General features: G+C 41.7%; 1 protein-coding gene across 20 annotated transcripts in view; it reads left to right on the top strand.

Annotated features, from left to right (window-relative positions):
* Window positions 1–19070, top strand: part of LOC140638488 (uncharacterized) — a 111818-nt gene extending 92748 nt beyond the window's left edge. For 17 of the 20 annotated variants that reach the window (XR_012035563.1, XR_012035565.1, XR_012035569.1 and 14 more), the window contains 3 exons: window positions 15666–16278; window positions 17050–17444; window positions 18966–19070. Coding sequence is in view for 17 of the 20 variants with exons in the window: in XM_072836003.1 (XP_072692104.1) it covers window positions 15666–15782 (117 nt within the window). In the remaining 3 variants the exon portion in view is untranslated. Of the gene's footprint in view, window positions 1–438; window positions 3602–4197; window positions 6775–15665; window positions 16895–17049; window positions 17445–18965 lie in introns of those variants that run through there. The other 3 variants (XM_072836031.1, XM_072836030.1, XM_072835910.1) reach the window with 3 other exon arrangements.
* The last annotated feature ends 2392 nt before the right edge of the window (window positions 19071–21462 follow it).

Below are 21462 nucleotides of genomic sequence, written 5' to 3' on the forward strand. Positions count from 1 at the left end.
TGGCTTGAAATCTTATCATATCACAGAAGTCCACTATGAAATATATTTTCATGAATCCTATTGGTTGTGATTTTCATAATTATATTTTATTGTGATTTTTAATGACAAATTATTAGTATTAATAGTGTTAATTTGCTAAGTGACAACATAAAAAATATTCCACAGTTTTGTAACCTATTTTGGAATTTAAAAATCTTGAATATGACAGGAACTTAAAAAAATGGAAATGGATATCTCTTGACCACTGAGAGAAGTTGTGGTATAAGATGATGTCTCTGATGTTAAGAACTGGCCACGTGGTTGGGTTTTAAGTAGTAAGTGACAAGAATCCCTTTGCATCTTTGCTGCATTAGGATTTGGCATGCCAACCAGTTTCTCAAATGCCACTTGGAAAAATAAACCAAATCTGAGCTTAACATGTTTCTATTCCTCAGGATAAATGAGGCTTTTATGCTTTGTTGTTTTAACTCAGTTGTGTTCATTCCTTTTCTGTAACATACTGGACTCGTTTTCTAGCAACACTGTTAGCCAAACAATGAAGATTGTTAATTTACCACCACTAGAGAAGAGAAGAGACACTGTGTGCATGCCCAGGAAATGGTAGCTACAGACAACCACATTGCTGGGGACTTGGTTTCTGCATTTTTTACTTCAAAGGCCTTAAACGCAGATGAACAGATGGGAGGGGAACTTGTAGTTTGTGGTTTCAGGGAAAGAAATTAACTTGTAGTTGCACACTATCCACTCATTTACCCTAGATTTTTCTCTTCCTTTTGCCTTGGTATTTTTCTATTTTTTATTTTTGTAGAAGTGCTGAGAAATACTAGAGCATAAATAAGCAGATATGGGTGGAAGAAGTCTTGTGTCAATCAAATCTTTTGAAATCCTCTGGATTTTATGATAGAAAATACACAGCGATCTATTATCAAAATTTTTTTTATTGTCAGCAATTGATTGGTCTTCAGTCAATTTACTGAAACAAATAAATGAAACCTATGATTTGCAAAATAAAGTTTTACTTTTGTCACTGGACTCATTCACTTTCTCAACCTCAATACCCATATTATGAATTATTCTTTTGTTTATTATCACTGAGGTTTTTTTTCTCTTTTCCTTTTTTTTTTTTTTAAATCAAGGTGATATAATTTCTATACGATGTAATACACAGATCTTAAGCACACTGCTTCATGAGCTTTGACAAATATATACACCTGTGTACACAGCTATGTCAACTTATGGGAACTCACCCCAAAGTTCCTTTGTATCCTTTCCCTCTCAATCCCCACACCTTGTATTAGGCAGCTATTGCTCTGATTTTTATCACCTTTGATTAGTTTTGTCTCTTAGAATTTCTAATAATTGGAGACATACAGTAAGAACACTTGTTTCTGGATTGTTTTGCTCAGCATAATGCTTTTGAGATTCAGCCATGTAGTAGATTATATCAATAGTTCATTCTTTTACTGTTGAACAGTATTCCATTGTTATAATAAACTACAGTTTATTTATCTGTACTCCTGTGGCTGAAGATGTGGATTGTTTCTAGTTGAGTAAAGCTGCTATGAAAAGTTCTTATACATAGGTTTGGTGGACATATGTATACATTTCTCTTCTGTAATAACCTAGCAGTGGAACTGTTGTGTCATAACGTAGAGGTTACATACAACTTTTAAAAAAATCACTCACGTATTTCTAAAGTGGGTGTACAATGGTGATTCCCAACAGCAATGTATGAAAGTTCTCAAAAGAAATGTATGAAGTCCAAGTCCCTGCTCCGCTGTGTCGGGTATACTTGGACCCAAGCTCGAGCTTGTAAGTAAACCCTCGTTTGCATCGGTGTTGGCTCCTTGGTGGTTTCTCGGATTCGCGATCTTGGGCACAACATCTGGGGGCTCCTCCGGGATCCGAGAGACCCCCAGGACCCTATCCGGAGGGTTTCACGTGTGGTGAGTGCACTCAACTTTTTCCACCTTTTGCGCGCATATTTCTGAGAGCTCTAACCTGAAGGAATTCCAATCTGTATTAGGTTGGCATTGGCTTAGGCGGACGCGCTGGCGGGCTGTCGACCAGGGGGTCTTGAGGAGACGTCCCTTGCCTCCACCGGGAGGACGGGGTCCTCATCTGTAAGGAGGGCCAGGTGCCAGACCTTTGGGTTGCTTTCTGTTTTGTCTCTGCGGCCACACTGGAACATTTGTCTGTGTTACTATGTCCTTGTTAACTGTTTGTGCATTTGTCTGTGTTACTGTGTCTTTGTTAACTGTCATAACTGTTTACATAAGGAGATGGAGATTTCAAATCTATTGCATATCAGAATGGCCAACCTTTGGCGTGGGATGGCCCTGAGAAGGAACTTTCTACCTACCTATTATCTTACAGGTTAAGGCCGTGATCTTCAGGGACAAACCGGACGGCCACCCTGACCAGGTGCCCAACATCCTGATCTTGCAGGACATGATCGAGAATCCCCCTCCTTGGCTAAAACCATTTTTACCCCCTAAAGCAGGACCTACCAAGATTCTAGCCCTGCGGAAAGCCGAGAAGGAGACCGACTCTACGCCCCAAGCTCCCCTTCATCCAGTCTTCCAGGGTTCCTCCCCGGAGGACCTGATTCTCCCGCCGCCTTACCGGGCACCCCCCCCCTTCCGCCCCTCCATTGGAGACACCGGGGGCTGCAGAAGGGGCACCACCCCTCCCTGACAAGGGAGTCCCTGTGCGCGGGCCAGCAGCGGGGACACGCGGTCCGACCCACTGGTCGGCCCCACCTCTGAATGTGGGGCCAGCCGACTCCACCACCCTTCCTCTCTGCGCCATGGGGACCCCCGACGAGACTGGCGAACAGCTAATGTTATATTCGCCACTCTCCACCAGTGATTTATATAATTGGAAAACCCAAAATGCAAAGTTCTCTGATAATCCGAGAGATCTAATCGGGCTTTTAGATACTGTTCTCTTTACCCACCAGCCTACTTGGGATGACTGCCAACAGCTCTTGCAGGTTCTCTTCACCACCGAGGAGAGAGAACGAATTCAGGTGGAAGCCTGGAAGTCTGTCCTGGGAGAGGACAGACAGCAGACTCAAAACCCAGACCTCATAAATGCTGCCTTCCCTTTATCCCCCCCCACCTGGGACTACAACTCAGCTGAAGGTAAAGAGAGACTCCAGGTCTACCGCCAGACTCTAATGGCAGGTCTCAAGGCTGCCGCGTGCAAGCCTACCAATCTGGCCAAGGTCTATGATGTGAGACAGGGTAAGGATGAGAGTCCAGCAGCCTTCTTAGAGTCATAGAGGCTTTTAGGCAGTACACCCCTATAAACCCAGAAGCCCTGGAAACAAAGGCCACAATTATCATGGCTTTTGTTAACCAGGCCGCTCCGGACATTAAAAAGAAATTGCAGAGCGTAGAGAGACTGGGAGAGAAGAGCTTGCAGGACTTAGTGATAGTAGCAGAACAAGTCTATAATAATAGAGAACGTCCAGAAGAACAACAAACCAAACTAAGTGACCGGCAGACCCGAAACGTGGCCAAGATCCTGCTGGCCACAACCATGGACGACCCACAGGAAAGACGGAGGCACCTCAAGAAGCTGGCTTCAGGGACAGGTAAGGAGGATGGCCCTGGTCCCCCTCGGGAGTGCCCTAAGCTGAACAAAAACCAATGTGCTTATTGCAAAGAAGAGGGCCACTGGGTGAAAAGCTGCCCTAACAAAAGATCTAAGGCCCCTGCCAAGATCTTGAAAATGGATGATTAGGGGAGTCGGGGTTTGGCACCCCTCCCCGAGCCCAGGGTAACTCTTAAAGTAGAGGGGCAACCTGTTGAATTCCTAGTGGACACTGGGGCACAACATTCGGTTTTATTACAACCCCAAGGGAAATTGGCAAACAAAACTTCATGGGTGCAAGGGGCCACGGGTACCAAACAATACTCATGGACTACCCGAAGAACTGTGGATTTTAGCACAGGCCGGGTATCCCACTCCTTCATGGTCATCCCTGAGTGTCCCTACCAGTTGTTAGGTAGGGATTTGCTCACCAAGATGGGGGCACAAATTTGCTTCCACCCCGAAGGGGCAAAAGTCCTAAACAAGAAGGGGCACTCTATTCAGGTGCTTGTCCTGAGTTTAGAAGACGAATATCATCTCTATCGTCTCCACCAAACGCCCTCAGCCCCAATGACTGACATTGACCCTTGGCTGCAGGAATTCCCCAAGCGTGGGCAGAAACTGGGCTGGTACCGACTGACCATATACATAGAACTAAAGCCGGGGGGCAGACCCTGTCAGGGTCCACCAATACCCCATGCCTCTCGACTCCCTAACCCAGACTGGGACCCGCCTCTGCATGACTGTCAAGAAATTTTGGCACAGGTGCACGGAATCAGAGCTGATCTCCAGGACCAGCCACTGGCGAATGGGGACGCCACCCGGTACACGGACGGCAGCAGTTTTGTCCGAGAAGCAGTCAGATATGCGGGGGCAGCTGTAACCACGGAGACGAAGACCGTCTGGGCAGAGCCACTGGCAGCTGGAACATCAGCTCAAGGGGCAGAACTGATTGCACTGGCCAAGGCGCTGACCATGGGGGAAGGTAAACGAATCAACATCTACACCAACAGCAGGTACGCCTTCACCACCGCTCACATCCACGGAGCCCTTTACAGAGAGACAGAGGGCTTCTGACAGCAGAGGGAAAGACTGTTAAAAACAAAACGGAGATTCTTGAATGCCTGAGGGCCCTCTGACTGCCCAAGGCCCTAGCCATCATCCACTGTCCGGGGCACCAAAAGGCAGACATGCCAGTAGCCAGGGGAAACTGGCTGGCCGATTTAAAAGCAAAGGAGGCAGCCCTTTTGGTGACCCAGGTCTTAGCTACCACGCTACCCGATCCGGGGGCACCGACCCTGCGTGACACCCCCAACTATACTGATGCTGACTTACATTGGATCAAATGCTTGCCTATGACCCAGTGCTTGCATGGCTGGTGGAGGGCCGCAGACTCCAGCATCATCCTGCCAGAGGAACTGGGACGGTGAGTCCTATCCAAAATGCATCGGAGTACTCACATGGGAACAAGGAAGATGGAAGACCTCATACGACATGCAAAGATCACTATTAAAGACTCTTGAGCAAAGATCGAGCAGATTGTGGCGAGCTGCCATGCATGCCGGTTAACTAATGCCACCGCCCATGGATCTAACCCGGGCACCCAGCTCCGGGGGGACCACCCAGGAGCCTACTGGGAAGTGGACTTCACTGAGGTAAAACCTGGAAAATACGGATACAGGTATTTATTAGTGTTTGTAGATACTTTTTCAGGATGGACAGAGGCCCACCAAACATGAAATGGCACAGACCGTGACCAAGAAACTGCTGGAAGACATCTTACCGAGGTATGGTTTTCCTGTTAGAATTGGGTCAGACAACGGCCCAGGATTCATCTCTAAGGTAACACAGGGAGTGGCACTAGTACTTGGGGCAGATTGGAAATTACATTGTACATATAGGCCCCAGAGCTCAGGACAGGTAGAGAGGATGAACAGAACATTAAAGGAGACCTTAACTAAATTAGCCCTGGAGACTGGTGGGCCTGGGTGACTCTCCTCCCCTTCGCCCTATATAGGGTGAGGAACTCCCCATATAAGATGGGACTGACTCCCTACAAGATCATGTTTGGTCTTCCTCCACCTATTATCCCCAATTTAAAACCTGAGGTGCTTGCTGAATTTGATGATCACCAACTTCCTTTCTCCCTCCAAATGTTACAACGAACTCATGAGAAGGTGTGGCCTAAGCTGGGGGCCCTCTATGAGACTGGGCCACTCCCGGATCCCCATCGATATCGGCCAGGTGACTGGGTGTACGTGCGGAGATACCAACACCGGACACTTCAGCCTCGCTGGAAGGGACCTTACATCGTGATCCTGACCACTCCCACCGCTCTCAAGGTCGACGGGATTACTCCCTGGGTCCACTACACCCACATCCGGCCAGCTGACCCACATGCCGTTCTCAAGGACTTTGTTCCAGAAAGGAAAAGCCAACCGAACAAGGACAATCCCCTAAAGCTAAGACTGCGCTGTTCTCACTTATTTCCCACCTGCGAGACTCCCTAGTCTGAGGTTGTCTTTCAAAATAGAAGGGGATTAGACTTCGTCTTCTTACAACAAAGGGTGGGGTGGGGATGGTTATGTGCTGCCTTAAACTAAGATGTTGCTTCTTCCCTGGAATGTAAATGGGAGCGAGAATAGCAACAAGGTTGGTTAGAATCCTGGTTTAATCATTCCCCCCGGCTCACTCTGAGAGCAACCTGGACCCATGATTGGGTCCTTCCTTAGGTTCCTCTGAGAGGGGGAAATGTGGAGGCCCAGAAAATTAAGGCCATTCCACTTTAAGTTCAGCGTTATCACAAGTACAGCCATCCCAGGCCCCTGTGAATAAGAGCTGAAGGTTACCTTACTTCAGTTACAGGAAGAAAACAACTTACAGCTTAAAGTCCTAGGAAGCCCCTATTAGAATGAGAACAGAGCCCAAGCCAGGGCAGGAAGCCCCTATTAGAATAAGAACAGAGCTCAATGCCCTTGAAGGCCCCATATCAAAATGTAAACAGAACTTGAGAAATTCCTCCACCCCTTCTGAAGATCCCCTAGACCAGCCTATAAAAAACTAAGCTGAAACCCACCTCGGGGTCCAAGTCCCTGCTCCGCTGTGTCGGGTATACTTGGACCCAAGCTCGAGCTTGTAAATAAACCCTTGTGTGTTTGAAAAAAAAAAAAAAAAGTATGAAAGTTCCAATTACTCAACAGCCTTTTTTGGTGGTGTTGTTTTTTAATTTTAACAATTCTAGTGGGTATGTAATGGGATTTCATTATGGATATCCTTTGCATTTACCTGATGACATAAGACATTGAACATTTTTTTCTTGTATTTATTAACCATTTGTGGATCTTCCTTTTGAAATGTCTAAGTCTTTGTGCACTCAAAAAATTGGGTTGTCTTATTGTTATTGAGTTATAAGAGTTCTGTATAACATATATAAGGAAGTCATTTGTCTTATACAATTATGTGTATACATACACATATATACAAATATGTATACATGCACATACATACACATACACGCATGAATATTTACATGTATATTTTTTCTTCCAAAATATTGTTTGCCTGATTTTTTCCTTGATGGTGTCTTTTGTAAAGCAAAATATCTTAGTTTTGATGAATCTAATTTATCAATTTTTCTTACAATTACTACAATGTGTGTTCTAAAATTTTTTCCCTACCCCAAAATTGAAAAATATTCTCCACTGATTTTTTTCTAGAATCTATAGTTTTAGCTTTTACTCTGTCTCACAAATCCCAGCAACCTAAGCAGCCATGAGATTCTGTTTTCTGTGCATCATGAGACTTCTGCTCTTTATTTAGTCTTTACTTCTCTGTTCTATGATTTGGAAAGTGCCACCAAATTGAAAGCTAGGGAGAATGTGAAGTTTACCTCGTGCATTTCACCTCTTCCAAGCTGTCTGATGCCTACAGTCCAAAATATTTGCTCCACATTGTTTCCTCATGAGGGCAAATATAATACCTATAATTCTTTTGTGGCTGGAAGCAGAAGCCAATCTTTCCTTTTATTTCTTATTTTTTTAAGGAGTTATTTTATTTATTTTCAAAAGAGGGAGCAAGTGTGTGAGGAGGGGGGACAGAGGGAGAGGATCATCCCTGAGGGTGGATCTTGCTGTGGGGCTGGATGGAGCTGGATCTCCTGATGCTGAGATCATGACCTGAGCTGATAAATCAAGAGTCAGTAACTTAATGGGTTAACTCACGGTTAAGTGACTAACTGACCAAGTGCCCCTCCTTTTATTTTAAAAACACTTTTCAATTGATCTTTCAGTTGATCTTTATATACTCTCCATTTAATTTTGATACTCTAACTGTACTTGTATTTTTGTGAGTATCTTCATGGTTTCCCTTTGCCTCATGATAGGGGGATTGAGACGGCTGTACATAGTAATAGGAGGGCTCATTAAGACACACATTAATGGAAGAACTCACTGCTCCCTCCATATTGTTAATGTTTTTCCTTCATAATGCAAAAGGAATTGCTGGAACTTGGATTTCTATTAGAACTCCAAGTGAGAGTTGAAAGTGCTGGCCAAAAATATCAACTTGACAAATGTTAGCATATCCCCTGGGAGATTTGGAATCACTCATCCTCTTACCTTGTCCTTATTACTGCATGTTGACAATATTATTGTATAGATCATAGAATCAGCTCTGTTCCTCTACCCCTTCCCACCTGAATATCTTTGCCTCTCCACTGAGCCTTAAAATTCTCTGTGCTGCTACAAAAGCCTGCACAGGTAAAGACAGGATTTATAACACTAGAAAAGGTATATTGCATTGAATAGAAATCTCACTGAGGTATAAAAAAAACCCCAGATGATTTTAGGAGGGCAAGTTGCTGTGGAAAGGTTGGCCATGGGCTGAGGGTATTGTAGGGAGGTGGTGAAAGAGAAAAAGCAGAAAGTAAAGGGAGAGATGCTGTGATTAGCCAGGAAGAGCTTTGAGGATGTTATAGATTGGGTCCCTAGAGTTTGTTTTCTAGTGGTAAAGGAAGGAGTAGAAATAATTTGACAAACAGTCTTTCATATTGACCACTCATTTTTGGTGAATATGCTCAGACAACTGAACAAGGCTTGAGAGAGTATCAGTTACTTCTAAAAGTTGTGCTCTTGTTTGGCTAATATGGATTTAAAAAAATGTTATCAAAAGAAGTGATGCTCTGACTTACTACAGCAGATGGTGACAGTCCTGGGTCTCCTAGGACCCACCACCCTGTCAAGTCTGCCTGGAGTCTTTTTAAAAATCTGTGAATGACCAGGGCTCCGGGATGGCTCAGTTGGTTATGCATCTGACTCTTGGTTTTGGCTCAGATCATGTCTCAGGGTGGTGAGATTGAGCCTCATGTCGACCTCTGCCTCAGTGTGGAGTCTACTTTAGATTCTTTCTCCCTCTGCCTATATCCCTCCTTGCTCACTCTCTCACTCTCTCAAATAAATAAATAAAACCTTAAGAAAAAAAGATCTGTGAATGACCTCTAGCAAGTCAGCAGCAATAACTTTCAGAGTTAAACAAGGTGTACCCTGATTTAACTCATAAAGATAAATATATTTATTTTATTAATAATATCATATTAATACTAGATTAGTATATTTATTTTATTTATTTATCTATACTAAATCTTTACATTTATCAAGTTGTTTTCTCCTTAACAATATCTTTTTACCCTCCAGGCCTTTCCTCTTCAAACTAGACCTCAAAGCATCTTGAGTACACTTTAGTACAAGCAAAAGGAGAAAACAAAAGAGCTAATTTATTGGTTCTTGAGGTTCAAAGCTTGATCTGATTTTTTTTATAAATTTATTTTTTATTGGTGTTCAATTTGCCAACATATAGAATAACACTCAGTGCTCATCCCGTCAAGTGCCCACCTCAGTGCCCGTCACCCAGTCACCCCCACCCCCCACTCACCTCCCCTTCCACCACCCCTAGTTCGTTTCCCAGAGTTAGGAGTCACTCATGTTCTGTCTCCCTTTCTGATATTTCCCACTCATCTTTTCTCCTTTCCCCTTTATTCCCTTTCACTATTTTTTATATTCCCCAAATGAATGAGACCATATAATGTTTTTCCTTCTCTGATTGACTTATTTCACTCAGCATAATACCCTCCAGTTCCATCCACATCCAAGCAAATGGTGGGTATTTGTCGTTTCTAATGGCTGTGTAATATTCCATTGTATACATAGACCACATCTTCTTTATCCATTCATCTTTCGATGGACGCTGAGGCTCCTTCCACAGTTTGGCTATCGTGGACATTGCTGCTATAAACATCGGGGTGCAGGTGTCCCGGCGTTTCATTGCATCTGTATCTTTGGGGTAAATCCCCAGTAGTGCAATTGGTGGGTTGTAGGGCAGATCTATTTTTAACTCTTTGAGGAACCTCCACACAGTTTTCCAGAGTGGCTGCACCTGTTCACATTCCCACCAACAGTGCAAGAGGGTTCCCCTTTCTCCAAATCCTCTCCAACATTTGTGGTTTCCTGTCTGGTTAATTTTCCCCATTCTCACTGGTGTGAGGTGGTATCTCATTGTGGTTTTGATGTGTATTTCCCTGATGGCCAGTGATGCAGAACATCTTCTCATGTGCTTGTTGGCCATGTCTATGTCTTCCTCTGTGAGATTTCTGTTCATGTCTTTTGCCCATTTCATGATTGGATTGTTTGTTTCTTTGCTGTTGAGTTTAATAAGTTCTTTATAGATCTTGGAAACTAGCCCTTTATCTGATAACATCATTTGCAAATATCTTCTCCCATTCTGTAGGTTGTCTTTGAGTTTTGTTGACTGTATCTTTTGCTGTGCAAAAGCTTCTTACCTTGATGAAGTCCCAATAGTTCATTTTTGCTTTTGTTTCTCTTGCCTTCATGGACGTATCTTGCAAGAAGTTACTGTGGCCAAGTTCAAAAACGGTGTTGCCTGTGTTCTCCTCTAGGATTTTGATGGAATCTTGTCTCACACTTAGATCTTTCATCCATTTTGAGTTTATCTTTGTGTATGGTGCAAGAGAGTAGTCTAGTTTCATTCTTCTGCATGTGGATGTCCAATTTTCCCAGCACCATTTATTGAAGAGACTGTCTTTTTTCCAGTGGGTAGTTTTTCCTCCTTTGTCGAATATTAGTTGACCATAAAGTTGAGGGTCCACTTCTGGATTCTCTATTCTGTTCCATTGATCTATGTGTCTGTTTTTGTGCCAGTACCACACTGTCTTGATGACCACAGCTTTGTAGTACAACCTGAAATCTGGCATTGTGATGCCCCCAGCTATGGTTTTCTTTTTTAAAATTCCTCTGGCTATTCGGGGTCTTTTCTGATTCCACACAAATCTTAAAATAATTTGTTCCAACTCTCTGAAGAAAGTCCATGGTATTTTGATAGGGATTGCATTAAACATGTAAATTGCCCTGAGTAGCATCGACATTTTCACAATATTAATTCTTCCAATCCACAAGCATAGAGTATTTTTCCATCTCTTTGTGTCTTCCTCAATTTCTTTCAGAAGTGTCCTGTAGTTTTTAGGGTATAGATCCTTTACCTCTTTGGTTAGGTTTATTCCTAGGTATCTTATGCTTTGGGGTGCAATTGTAAATGGGATTGACTCCTTAATTTCTCTTTCTTCAGTCTCATTGTTAGTGTATAGAATGCCACTGACTTCTGGGCATTGATTTTGTATCCTGCCACACTGCCAATTGCTGTATGAGTTCTAGCAATCTTGGGGTGGAGTCTTTTGGGTTTTCTATGTAGATTATCATATCATCGGCAAAGAGGGAGAGTTTGACTTCTTCTTTGCCAATTTGAATGTCTTTTCTTTTTGTTGTCTGATTGCGAGGCTAGGACTTCTAGTACTATGTTGAATAGCAGTGGTGAGAGTGGATATCCCTGTCATGTTCCTGATCTTAGGGGAAAGGCTGCCAGTGCTTCCCCATTGAGAATGATATTTGCTGTGGACTTTTTGTAGATGGCTTTTAAGATGTTGAGGAATGTTTCCTCTATCCCTACACTCTCAAAATCAGATCAAGACAACATATAGATGGGACCTCAAAAAAAGCAGGACCCATCTATATGCTGTCTTGATCTGATTTTTGAGATCCTGAGTTTTTGAGCCATGAAGTCTAAGTTCTGAATGAGTCTTGGAAACATTTTTCTTTCTGGGGAAAGTCACTTACCCTCTGTATCCCCAGCCTTCTATAAGAAGATAAAGATTATCAGGGATGGGGATGGAGAAGGTCAGAGAAAGAATAATGAGAGTTAGATGCCCATAGGATCCCCCACAAATGAGCCCCAGGTTCTGCTCCACCCTGTCTGGGTCCTGATGAGTTGGGGACCAGAGAGATCTGAGAACAGAGAGGACCTATGTTATCATCTTTGTTGGTAGTTTCTAGTTTCTTAAAATGGCAAAGGTCAATAGTTTTCACCAAGTAACAACATGACTGTAATATAAATATATAGTGAGCATATGAGAAAAAATGAATTTTTAACTTTTAGTGAAGGAACCAGTTGGATAGTAAATAAAGCTAGTTCAAGGAAAGTATAAGAATGTGATCTGTAAATGAATAATGCGATCTTATAGGGCAAAACAGTTGTAAGTTTTGGGGTTACTTGATTTGTGAATAGAAATAATTTGCAAGTTTATTGGACAGAGATAATATGGAACTTAACAATTTCCTGTAAGAGTCAGGCCCTTCCTTAATAGTAAGTAGTGAGTCAAAGTTACTTCTCTTTAAATGATGAATTCTCAAAAAAAAAAAAAAAAAGATGAATTCTCAATTGAGGGGTGGTATTTACTGCATTTTGGAAGGTGAAAATTGGTTCTTGGTGGGTGAAAAAAAATACTTAGGTATTACAGTGATATATGACCCTCCAAAGCTCAATCCTACCTGGAAAATCTTATTCCTGATTATTTACTTTTTCTTATTAGGGGTAAATTACACCAATTAGTCAACAAATTGATTATTAATTAAATTAATTAGCTTATATTAATTAATTAAAATTAAACTGGAATGTAAGTAACTTTTTCTCTTTGGGGAAGGGATGACGATAAAAGGTGAGAGCATCAGATGACCCTATAAGAGGGCTTCACAATTAATTTTAAGGAACACTAATTAAGCCATGTTTTCATCTTATTTTCAAGTTGTGGATAATTTTTCTTGAACTAAGAGAGCCATAGAGTAGAAATAGCTGTGTGGGACATCTAGACAGAGTGGGCCAGTAGTATCTAGCTTCAGAATCTCTGGAAAGATATGAGAACAGAATTGTATCTTCTGGGAGATCCAGAGACCCCAGGATTGAGCTGATTGTCAGCCAAGGTGGAGTGGGAGCTGGAAGTGAGGGATGTAGTGACAGCAACCACATTCAGGTGCTAGAGGAGACAGAGCATGTTGGTGACATACACAGTGCCCCAGCATTCTCACATCCTTTTGAACTATTCTGCACCCAGTACAGTGGCTCTGAGTTGAACCTGATTGTGTTTCCATCAGCCAGCACAACAGAAATAAAGCTCAGGTGAAGGAAAACATATCACATGTCTTATACTCCCACATTTGTGGCATGAGATTTTGTTTACCATATGTGCTTGTGAAGAAAAGGAGGAGAGGAAAACCCAGTAATGTGGTGGGGACAGAGGGCTGGATTCCTTTATACCTCTTGAGAACCCAAAATAGCCACTGAGTAGAGCAATAGAAGAGCCTACACAAGATTTTCCCGTGATAATTCTTATATGTGCTGTGGCTGTAGGTGCATAGGGATTGTTAATTTCTCCAATCAAAAGAAAAAAATTTCAGTATTGAATTAACAGAAATGGTGGTCTTTCTCCAGAAAGTTCTACTGGCTGACTTCCCTTTTGCCTGTTTTGGTATCTTTCCAGGTGGTAAAAATCTGGTTGGAATTTAACTGTTCAGCATTTTCCTCCCTGAGCTGCTTATATCTCAGAATAAGAGCCCTGAGCACTGTGAAGTGAAGCTCCCATGAATAATTCTGGCAAAATTTTACTGCCAAATAGGATAGTCAACCAACTCTGCATAGACAAGAATAATGGCCCAGCCTGTGTCAGTCTTGCTTGCCCCCAGGAAGTTCTCTTGGAGCCTTTGTAGTGTCGCATTATAACTTTCAGAAAGTTGAAAATCTCTCATAGAAATACAGATTGAGCTTGTGTCATAGATTTCTTCCACTCATTAATAAGGAAGCCAGTAAAGTTGGCTCACGGAAGATTTGAAGGACTGAGTATTTATTTACAAACATTTAAACAAATGTTAGAATAAATTGCTAGGTTAGATATAAAATGCATTGATGCTCTATAGGGCAAATAAAGGCCATTGTTTTATGGGTTATGTTATGTACTAGAAAGAAATCATTAGTGTTTCTCCTGGATAGAAGTCTCCGTTATGAAACTTCACAGAATCAAATTAGTGGACAGCAAAGTCAAACACAGGTATGTTCTCCTAGATAATTGAATAATCTTTTGGTGGGCTTGTTAAGGCATGCCTCAGTATGACATTGAAAGGACATGACTCCTCTTGGCTTTATCTTTAAATTTTGGCTGATATATCTGATTAGCAGCTCTTTGAAGTACTAGTGACAGTTTCTAGAAGTTACTCCTGAGCTCTAAGTGCTGTTAAATCAGTGCTTTGGACATGAAACTATGTATATACACACACATATATATACACACACTGTAATTATATACATTACTATATTTCATACCATATATATACACCATAATTATATATACCATACATATATATATACATACCATATATATATCATATACACAATATCATACATATATATATCATGTATATCATAATTGAACAAAATCAACAGTATGTTGCAGGAGGGCTCTGGCTTAGGGAAGAGGAGGGGACCAATTGGGAGGTGCAGGGAATTAATGCTATTTTGTGTCATTGAGCTTCATGTAATTATTTACTTTAGGCTCAAAAAGAATTTTGGATCAGTTCAGGTTAAAAAAGGAAAGCAAAGTGAAGAAACTGGTTGCTTGAATTCTCGTTCAGCCACTGAGTAAATGCATGACTTGGGCAAGTCACATCAGATTGCCAGAGGTGGCAGCTGTCTCCAAGGATGGCCCCCAGTGAACTCTGCCTCTATTTTAACACCCTTGTGTAGTCTCCTTGCAGCCTGACGGGGACTGACCCCATGCCTCCATTTTAACCTGTAGAATGTGGGAGAAGTGACACTGTCTAAAGCCTTGACAGAAAATCTCACCATCTCTGCTTTTGTGGTTTGGAAGCCAGTCTGCATGTAAGAAGTCTGTCCTGCTGGAGTGAGTGAGAGGGTGGTGGGTGAGGGGTCACATGAAGAGTGAGGTGTCATGGAGGAGCTCTGAGGTACTGGACATGGGAGTGCTGACAACATCTTGGACACTAGAGCCCATTCAAGTCTCAGAGGACCCCAGGCTCATTCATCATATGACAGCAACCACATGAGAGAACCCAAGTGAGTTCCACAGAAGTGCCCAGCTGAGTGCCTCAACCCACAGAATTGTGAGAGATATTAAATTGTCATAATTCACTAAGTTTTCAGTTGTCTTGTTACATAGCAGTAGATAAGCAAGGTACTCTTCCCCCACAAAGGACTTGTAATATTCCCTTTCAGCTCAACTATTTCTTGATTCTTCCTTTGATGGACAAGGGCGTATGGTGTCTGAACCCCATGATCACAGGCACTCAACGTTCATTTGAGTAGTGGAAGTATTTAGTTAAACTTGAAAGAAGTGGTAACACTAGTTTGTGGAAAACAAAATGAGGAATTTTACTAAGTTTCGCTTTACCCAAAAGGAAAATTGCAGCCCAGCTACATTTACCATGTGTGCTAAATACCATATTACATTTTTCTCATGTTTCCTGGCTTGAGTTTTTTGTGTCACTCAAGCCTTTGTTCAAACACCATCTCCTCACAGAGCTCTTCTCTCACTCCCCCATCTGAAGTAGCACCCCACCACTCCGTATGCCCTTACTGTGCTTTATTTTGCTTCATAGCTGTTTTCTACCCAACATGACAGAACAATTCAAAATTTTTTGTTGTTTATCTCTCCCTAGCATGTTAGTTTCCTGAGGACAAGGACTTGGTCTCTCCTGCTTATGTGGTATCTTCAGCACCTGCCAGTCAAAGAATATTTGTTGGAAAAGAAAGGCTGCAAATATGAAGGACCCTGAGGTGTCCCAAGTGGAAAATCTGGTGATGTCCTGAAAGCAAGATAGAGGGATCCCTGGGTGGCACAGCGGTTTGGCGCCTGCCTTTGGCCCAGGGCGTGATCCTGGAGATCCGGGATCGAATCCCACGTCAGGCTCCCGGTGCATGGAGCCTGCTTCTCCCTCTGCCTGTGTCTCTGCCTCTCTCTCTCTCACTGTGTGCCTATCATGAATAAATAAAAATTAAAAAAAAAAAAAAAAAGAAAGCAAGATAGAGCCGGTATTTGGCTGCACTAACTGAGGTGCCAGGAGAGAAAAAAATCTTTTTTTCTGCCCAGAACAAATACAACAGGGAAGAAATGCCAAGATGCTAGGGACATGCAGAAGAATTTGGGGATAAGTGTCAATGATGGTGCTAAATGCCTTGCAAACAAGCAGACAGCCATTTAAAAAAATCTAGATGTCATTGCCAAGCAAAGACAGACATCAGGATGGAGTTGAGCGTCATGAGAAAAGTGAGGTAAGTTTAATTGTAATGATGGAAATTCATTTAAAAGAAGCCATGGACGCACAATTTCTTGAGCTATTGTAAAGTTGCACAAATCACTGGAGAAGATGCCTCAGGGGAGAATTTTGAGCAATACTTGGTGACAGAAGGGACACCCCAGATGACCAGATAGGTCTTTTCCCTGAAGGTCTGTGTGGATGGTTTTATGGCCACATAGCTGGGAACTCAGAACAAATCTGAAAATGGAAGAATCCTTTGAGGTTGAGATTTATGAGAGCAACAAAAATATTTGTCTTCTAAGGAAACCTGGTAGAAAAACGAGGTTTACAGGATTTTAAACAGAAGTGTGCTTTATTTTAAAAAATTACAATAATCTCATGATTGTTTTAAAATATTTTGCCAATCTTAAAATAAAACATACCTCCATAAGTCTTGTCTGCAGAGTAATTTCTGGATTTAGAAGAACTAACCTTTGAAAATATGTAATTCAATGTAAAATAAAACTAAGCTGTCTTTCCTTTGAATTATTTAGAATAGTGAATTTTAGTATTTACTGGTGTTGTATATACTGCAGATTTTCAAGCCCCCCAACCTTATATCAATAAAGAAACATCAGTATCAAATGCAGCCTGAGGTGTGGCTCTTGGATTTTCTTAGAAAATTCTAAAACATCTAACCTCAAGCTGTTTCTCTCTGTCCTCTGCTTGTTCTGTGTTTGTGATTCAGTTTATGTTTTATGAGCCATCTGCAGATCCCATGGTGCCTGGTTGTGTTTCTTTTTAGACTTTGCTTGAAATCCAGGAGAGAGGAAGGAGAGGATTTCATCAGACACTGAAATTGAGACTGCTTCGTATCACAGGGATCTAAGAAATGAGAATGGAAGGTCACACAACTGCACACAAGCAGAATAGCTGTTGCAAAAGAGACACAAATACAAGAATCATCTGCTCAGTGTGCAACATTTTAAATCTGAGAGTGGCTTCAAAAATCATCCAGTCTCCATTCTGATAGCTAGTTACAAAGACAGAAATAATAATAACAGGTTTTGGAAGGAAGCTTTTTAAATGGATCTAACATTATAAATAAGGACTTTAAGTCTCATAGAAGTGGAGCAGCTTGTCTAATGATCCAGAATGAATTCATGGTAGAATTTGGACAAAGGACTGAATAACATCCAGGTAACACTTAAGAAAATATTTTGGCACAAGGAAATCCTGGGCAATCTTTATGTCATGGTCTTACATGTTTCTGTAGGTTGTTTTGCCTAACTGCAAAATGTTTTGTTTTGTTTTAGAGGGAGGAGGGGAGGGGCTGAGGGAGAGGGATAAAGAATCTTAAGTAGGCATCACACCCAGCACAGAACCCAGTACACAGGGCTTTATCTCAGTCCTGAGATCATGACCTGAGCTGAAATCAGGAGCAGGACACTTACCCTACTCAGCCACCTAAGCGCCCTTGCAAAATGTTTTATACAAAGAAACATTTAGGGCTTTCAACCTATTAGAATTTTTTTACTCTGAGACCAGATAATAGATATAAAGGAACCTCTGTGCATATGGAAATGACAGTATTTTGTGACAACAACAAAAAAATCAGTTCTCTATCTTATGTGATCAGCATATCGCTTTTCTTCCTATAGGAACTACTTTTCATCTATTTTTTCTGGTCCTTATACCCATATTTCCATATAATATGGTATTTTATAGAAATAACAGGCTAATTCTCATTAATTTTGGACATTATTTATTAACTTCCAATTGGCAATTGAGGACTTAACTCATTCAAATGTTACTTATGCTAGATTCATCAATTGCATTTCTCAACCCCTGGTGAGTGGGAGGACTTGGCATCAGATTTACCAAATTTGAAAAATCAGCAAAATTCTTAAAACCATATCTGCCCCACTGCCATGTGCACAGATCGGAATCCTTTACAGATGTAAAAGTCATTTATAACCCAAATCTTTTGAGTTATGCATTATTATTCTTATTTTCCAAAGTCCTGTAATGAGGCTTAATGAACTAAGTTCAAGGTTATATTACATGTAATTGCCAAAGCCAGGATTCAAACTCCGATCTTTTTGATTCCAGAGCCCAACCTTTTCTGAGTGTTTCATACTGTTCCTGAAAGAAAGTTTCCCTGAAACAAAACTCCCTTGGTATTTGTTGAGCATCACCAGGTGCTATGGTTGTTGCTACCCTCTTGCATGGGAAACTTTGGGAAAGAGAAGAGACATCTGCAGGGTTTGAGGAGAAATAGTGTCATCTTAATAATTCATTGCAAGAACAGGCGTGAGTAAACTAGAGATAGGCACCTGGCATCGGATGATAGGAAAAAGAGGCCAGATTTCCAAGTTAATTTTGTGAGAAAAAAGGACAAAGCTGAGTCAGGGAGATAGCAAATCTCAAGCACTTGTACCCAGGCTGGTTGATTCTCTCTGAAAGATCCTTTGATCTCCTGGGCTTGGGCTACTAAGAGAGGTCTCGTCAACATAGGCTTGTATTGTATCTGTGGTTGGCTTCTATCTTCAGTACCAAGTAGGAGAAGTGCTATGGTGTGCTGCAATACTGCTGAATGTAATTGGAAAAATGAAAGTGATTTTGACTCTTCCCTTCTTTCCTAGACTGGGGAGGAAGATGGCTCTTGCCTAAGAACATGATTGCATTTTTTTTGTTTTGTTTTGTTTTGTTTTGTTTTAGATCAATAGCCACGTGAGTATCAGCCTGAACAGAACCACCGTGCTAAGCCACGCCCAATGACCCACAGAGACTGTGAAATAATAATGTTTATTGTCTTAATGTGGTAAGTTTTGGAATAATTTGTCACAGAGCAATAGATTAAGATACTCTATATCAACTTCCTCTGTATCAGGAGAGGTTTTTCTTATTCTTTGTTTTTTTTTATAAATTTATTTTTTATTGGTGTTCAATTTGCCAACATATAGAATAACATCCAGTGCTCATCCCCTCAGTGCCCGTCACCCAGTCACCCCCACCCCCCACTCACCTCCCCTTCCACCACCCCTAGTTCGTTTCCCAGAGTTAGGAGTCACTCATGTTCTGTCTCCCTTTCTGATATTTCCCACTCATCTTTTCTCCTTTCCCCTTTATTCCCTTTCACTATTTTTTATATTCCCCAAATGAATGAGACCATATAATGTTTGTCCTTCTCTGATTGACTTATTTCACTCAGCATAATACCCTCCCTCCAGTTCCATCCACGCCGAAGCAAATGGTCGGTATTTGTCATTTCTTTTTTTTTTTTTTAATTTTTATTTATTTATGATAGGCACACAGTGAGAGAGAGAGAGGCAGAGACACAGGCAGAGGGAGAAGCAGGCTCCATGCACCGGGAGCCCGACGTGGGATTTGATCCTGGGTCTCCAGGATCGCGCCCTGGGCCAAAGGCATGCGCTAAACCTCTGCGCCACCCAGGGATCCCGGTATTTGTCATTTCTAATGGCTGAGTAATATTCCATTGTGTACATAGACCACATCTTCTTTATCCATTCATCTTTCGATGGACACCGAGGCTCCTTCCACAGTTTGGCTATCGTGGACATTGCTGCTATAAACATCGGGGTGCAGGTGTCCCGGCATTTCATTGCATCTGTATCTTTGGGGTAAATCCCCAGCAGTGCAATTGGTGGGTCGTAGGGCAGATCTATTTTTAACTCTTTGAGGAACCTCCACACAGTTTTCCAGAGTGGCTGCACCTGTTCACATTCCCACCAACAGTGCAAGAGGGTTCCCCTTTCTCCAAATCCTCTCCAACATTTGTGGTTTCCTGTCTGGTTAATTTTCCCCATTCTCACTGGTGTGAGGTGGTATCTCATTGTGGTTTTGATGTGTATTTCCCTGATGGCCAGTGATGCGGAACATCTTCTCATGTGCTTGTTGGCCATGTCTATGTCTTCCTCTGTGAGATTTCTGTTCATGTCTTTTGCCCATTTCATGATTGGATTGTTTGTTTCTTTGCTGTTGAGTTTAATAAGTTCTTTATAGATCTTGGAAACTAGCCCTTTATCTGATAACATCATTTGCAAATATCTTCTCCCATTCTGTAGGTTGTCTTTGAGTTTTGTTGACTGTATCTTTTGCTGTGCAAAAGCTTCTTACCTTGATGAAGTCCCAATAGTTCATTTTTGCTTTTGTTTCTCTTGCCTTCATGGACGTATCTTGCAAGAAGTTACTGTGGCCAAGTTCAAAAACGGTGTTGCCTGTGTTCTCCTCTAGGATTTTGATGGAATCTTGTCTCACACTTAGATCTTTCATCCATTTTGAGTTTATCTTTGTGTATGGTGCAAGAGAGTAGTCTAGTTTCATTCTTCTGCATGTGGATGTCCAATTTTCCCAGCACCATTTATTGAAGAGACTGTCTTTTTTCCAGTGGGTAGTTTTTCCTCCTTTGTCGAATATTAGTTGACCATAAAGTTGAGGGTCCACTTCTGGATTCTCTATTCTGTTCCATTGATCTATGTGTCTGTTTTTGTGCCAGTACCACACTGTCTTGATGACCACAGCTTTGTAGTACAACCTGAAATCTGGCATTGTGATGCCCCCAGCTATGGTTTTCTTTTTTAAAATTCCTCTGGCTATTCGGGGTCTTTTCTGATTCCACACAAATCTTAAAATAATTTGTTCCAACTCTCTGAAGAAAGTCCATGGTATTTTGATAGGGATTGCATTAAACGTGTAAATTGCCCTGGGTATCATTGACATTTTCACAATATTAATTCTTCCAATCCATGAGCATAGAGTATTTTTCCATCTCTTTGTGTCTTCCTCAATTTCTTTCAGAAGTGTCCTGTAGTTTTTAGGGTATAGATCCTTTACCTCTTTGGTTAGGTTTATTCCTAGGTATCTTATGCTTTGGGGTGCAATTGTAAATGGGATTGACTCCTTAATTTCTCTTTCTTCAGTCTCATTGTTAGTGTATAGAATGCCACTGACTTCTGGGCATTGATTTTGTATCCTGCCACATTGCCAATTGCTGTATGAGTTCTAGCAATCTTGGGGTGGAGCCTTTTGGGTTTTCTATGTGGAGTATCATATCATCGGCAAAGAGGGAGAGTTTGACTTCTTCTTTGCCAATTTGAATGTCTTTTCTTTTTGTTGTCTGATTGCTGAGGCTAGGACTTCTAGTACTATGTTGAATAGCAGTGGTGAGAGTGGATATCCCTGTCATGTTCCTGAT

The sequence above is a fragment of the Canis lupus genome, chromosome 1 (assembly GCF_048164855.1).
Source record: "Canis lupus baileyi chromosome 1, mCanLup2.hap1, whole genome shotgun sequence".
In the NCBI taxonomy this organism is placed as follows: Eukaryota; Metazoa; Chordata; class Mammalia; order Carnivora; family Canidae; genus Canis; species Canis lupus.